This window comes from Coffea eugenioides, chromosome 6 (assembly GCF_003713205.1).
Source record: "Coffea eugenioides isolate CCC68of chromosome 6, Ceug_1.0, whole genome shotgun sequence".
NCBI classification, from domain to species: Eukaryota; Viridiplantae; Streptophyta; class Magnoliopsida; order Gentianales; family Rubiaceae; genus Coffea; species Coffea eugenioides.
In genome coordinates, this window is record NC_040040.1 from 14,985,163 (window position 1) to 14,989,350 (window position 4,188).

At 38.5% G+C, this 4,188-nt stretch overlaps 1 protein-coding gene across 1 annotated transcript in view; it reads left to right on the top strand.

Moving 5' to 3' along the window:
- LOC113773665 (APO protein 2, chloroplastic-like) overlaps positions 1-2,557 on the top strand; it is a 28,345-nt gene extending 25,788 nt beyond the window's left edge. The window contains exons 2-3 of the mRNA XM_027318295.1: positions 496-848; positions 1,177-2,557. Coding sequence (XP_027174096.1) covers positions 496-848; positions 1,177-2,005 — 1,182 coding nt within the window. The 3' untranslated portion in view covers positions 2,006-2,557. The remainder of the gene's footprint in view (positions 1-495; positions 849-1,176) is intronic.
- The last annotated feature ends 1,631 nt before the right edge of the window (positions 2,558-4,188 follow it).

Consider the following 4,188-nt stretch of genomic DNA (forward strand, 5'->3'; position numbering starts at 1 on the left):
TTATACGTTATGTACTTCTCCTTTCTTATCTCGGCATCTTTTTAAATTAGTTAATGCTGTATTTGAATTATGTCTCAAGGGAAGCAAGTGGCAACCTCTAATTCAAAACTTTAAGTCATTTCATCTAATTGTTGCTGGTCCTGTTTGTGCTGTATGAAATTATTGTCCTTTGAAGAAATGATAACTAGTAACTGGTATAATTCCTCAAGTTTCATCAATTGTCTAGCTTGGAAAAATGTCTTCCTTGGTGGCAAGTTAATTAGTCAAAACTACCCTGGTATCTTATAAAGACTTAGGTGGTGGACGAACTTGATCAATTTTTGAATCAACACTGCTTCTTCACATGGCCGGCAGTTACCATTTTTCAGACTCCCTTGAATTTGAGAATAACTAAAACTGCTCTAACTTTGAGTTGATTGCTCCTTGAGTGTTTTTCTCTGATGAGTCTATACCTTGAAACTAATACCTTAGAGTGCGTACATTTGTTGGTTGCAGCTTGCCTGCAGTCCAGTTGCCCCCGAGTTAAGAGGTAGACGCCCATCAGAGAACCTGGGTCAATGCAAAGCCGCGGTGATCAGATGTGATCATCCTCAAAATGCAGATCTACCTCGCTACTATTCAAAGAAGGAGAAGAAGCCCTTCCCTGTTCCAATAGTTGAGTTGAGGAGAGCTGCCAGGGAAAGGTTCAAGAACAGCAAAGGCCAACCAAGAAGACCAATTCCCCCTCCGAAAAATGGCTTGGTTGTTAAGAGCCTAACTCCCCTTGCTTACAGTGTGCTAAATGCAAGAATAACGTTGATTAACAATGTCAAGAAGTTGTTGAAAGTGGTGCCCGTTCAAGGTTGCAAGTAATGTTCTGCCTAATTGCCACTTATTCATGTCTGTCATCTAGCATATTACTGGCCTTTTTAGAACTGCATAAATATTACTCCAATAATTTGAATGTCTAATAGTCTGAAGCTTGCCTTTTTATTTCCTTCATACAATTTGTGAATTTGATCCCCTATTATCCTTATGTTTCATTCACAATGACTATCTTAATTTGCTATTGACATTTCTTGAGACCATTGAGTCCTACAAGTCAAGATGTTTTTGGAACATTTATCTCTTATATAATGCACCTTCAAACTTTTTCCTGCAAACTTTTTGAGTTAGAATATGTCAAAACTAATGCAGGTGGTGCAATGAAATCCATGTGGGACAGTTTGGTCATCCATTCAGATCATGCAAAGGACCAACAGCCTCAATTCGTAAGGGAGAGCATGAGTGGGGAGATGCAGTAATTGAAGATATACTGGTGCCAATTGAAGCATACCACCTCTATGATCGTCTGCAAAGGCGTATCACACACGATGAGAGATTCTCGATCCCCAGAATCCCTGCACTAGTGGAGCTCTGCATTCAGGCAGGGGTTGATTTGCCTGAATATCCTACAAAACGAAGAAGAAAACCAATCATACGAATTGGGAAAAGTGAGTTCATTGATGCAGATGAAAGTGACTTGCCAGACCCTGTGACAGAAGCTCCCATGCCACGAATATTGACTGAAATACCTGATGGAGAAATTAATCCCCCTTCTAGTGCAGAAGAAATTGCTGTGCTTGCTGAGGAAACACTTCAAGCATGGGAAAAAATGAGGAAAGGGGCCAAGAGGCTGATGAAGATGTATCCTGTGAGGGTTTGTGGATATTGTCCAGAAGTGCATGTGGGTCCTAGTGGACACAAGGCCCAAGTTTGTGGAGCTTACAAGCATCAGCAACGTAATGGGCAGCATGGATGGCAGACAGCTGTTCTTGATGACTTGATACCTCCAAGATATGTGTGGCATGTTCCTGACGTCAATAAGCCTCTAGCACGAGAGCTTAGAAATTTCTATGGTCAAGCCCCTGCTGTTGTAGAAATATGCATACAGGCTGGTGCTGCTGTGCCTGAACACTACAAACCCACGATGAGGTTGGATATTGGAATTCCTAAAGACGCTAAAGAAGCTGAAATGGTCGTTTGATTTTTAATTATATCCATTTCAGAAATAGAACTAGTAATTGCATTTTAAGAAAAAATGAAAAGGAAATCATACGCCCTTGATCTTCACTCGGTGGTATGAAGTTGAGATACATTTCGTTACAGTATTTCAGCAGATGAAGGCAAGTTTCCAAAATCAGAGCAGAAAGCTTGGCTATCTGAGAGTTATTGTTGCCCTGCTCTTCTAAAGGAACAAAAGACTTGGTGCACTGACATCTCTCCTGCAGAGTATTCCTGTTCAGCTGAAAGATTTGCTTGATGAAAAGTGTCAGATAGCCTTTCGGCCTTTTCTTTGGCTGGTCTAGAATTTGGAAACAGTAAGATCTTGCTCAGCCCCGGATCCATGATGTGATATCAGTTGGGGTGCTATATAGATTTGCAGTTGCATGCATCATTTATATTGATGAATATGAGAGGAATCAGGTTTCAATTTTCTCAAATTTCATACTCGGTGTATATGAGACATTTAATGTGTATACCATTGTGCTGTAGTGTTAATACAGTTGGAATGAAAGATATAATAGTGCTCGTTTAACTTTTTAGAGCCTTAAAATTATTCAGGTCACTTAAGAGAAGGCAAACCTGTATCAGCAGTACACTATGATGTCTTAGCAAAAAAGAAATAAAACCATCCCCCATATCATTGGCCCCTGCCCATAAGATAATAAAAAAAAGATAAATCTCTTTTTTGTAATTTTGTCGCAATTTGAAAATCCCAAATCTACATTCCATCTCAAACAAACTTAAAGAACTCTGTAAAAATCAATAATAACAATCTGGTCCCTGAAGCAGATGGAGCCAGGAATAAATCCTCTGGAAGCAAGTTAAATTTTAAGGGCTATCATACTGGATCATGAATGATCTTTCAGGTACGAGGAGAGCGGATGTTTCCAGGTAGTAGCAGTTCCAGTAGCTAACTCTGGCATACGTAAGAGGCCAGTGGCTTCGGGCTCTTGTGGGAAACAGCGTAATAAATTAAAGCCAACGTATGCAACACCATGCAAAACCATCCATAGCCATATCTGGCGTCGGACAATAGGGCACTTTCTTTGTCTGATGAAGTACCTTCTGAATATGTCTAGGTGCCGTAAGGTACTCTTTGGCTGTAATGCCTGCTTTGCCCCCTTGCCCCTGCCCCCTCGCCTCGGCGGTTCCCCGGTTGCCCCAATGAATGGTGTGGCTAACCTCCAGCTTGCCGTCATGGCATTTGCTGACCCGTGGTGGAGGTGCCTGGAATCTCCCTGATTGATTATTGATTCCCGGATTTCCTGCCATTGCGTGAAAACTTTTTCTCTAGCTCTTCACCTCTAGCAAATGTGCATGTGGTTTTGTTGTCTTGGGCAAAAATAATAAGATGGATGCCAAGCCAAGGTGTGAAGAATAAATAGAGGATAAAACGTATACATCTTTTGGACAAGTGGAAAACCATAATTGCAGGAAGAACAATTTCGACAATTGGCACCAAATGTAACATCCGAAAAACATTGCAAGATCGAGTGATTTTTATCCAGGAAAGCGGTAGAATAGTTCTATTTAGGGACTTATTACACACTATGCTACGCTTCCGCATAAAACTGATTCATACCAACTTTACACGTATCTCCCTACACTCACCTTCTTCTTTTGTATTGTCCATCTTGGTAGTCTTAAATCTTGCATATGCGTGTTTGTAGAAAGGAGGATTATTTGTATGAATTTTAGAATTATATTATGACACGTTTTGTAATGTGATGTATATATTATAATAAAATAATTAAAAAATGTGGTTTAGTAAAATTAGATATATTATATTATATGCCTCTAAGTTAATCTCATTTGTATACCACATTCACCTTGACATTCTATCGCCATGAATGATTAGTGCTAATCATTGAATCTCAGTCATGCTTTTGCAAAAATAGAGAGTGGCAATAGGTACCCTAACTTGAATTATGCTACATTTTTTAAAACAAGCAATATAAATTTTGTTTTTAAACTTGACTATATTATTTATTTATTTAAAAGTATGATAAAATGAAATTAAATCTTCTATTAATATCTATATATTTATTATATATATCTTTCTAAGTATAATAATTAGTATCTAAAAGCATTCTATTATATATTTTATGTATATTAAAATTACTATTTTATATTTACAAATATTAAATTAATACTCACCGGTTC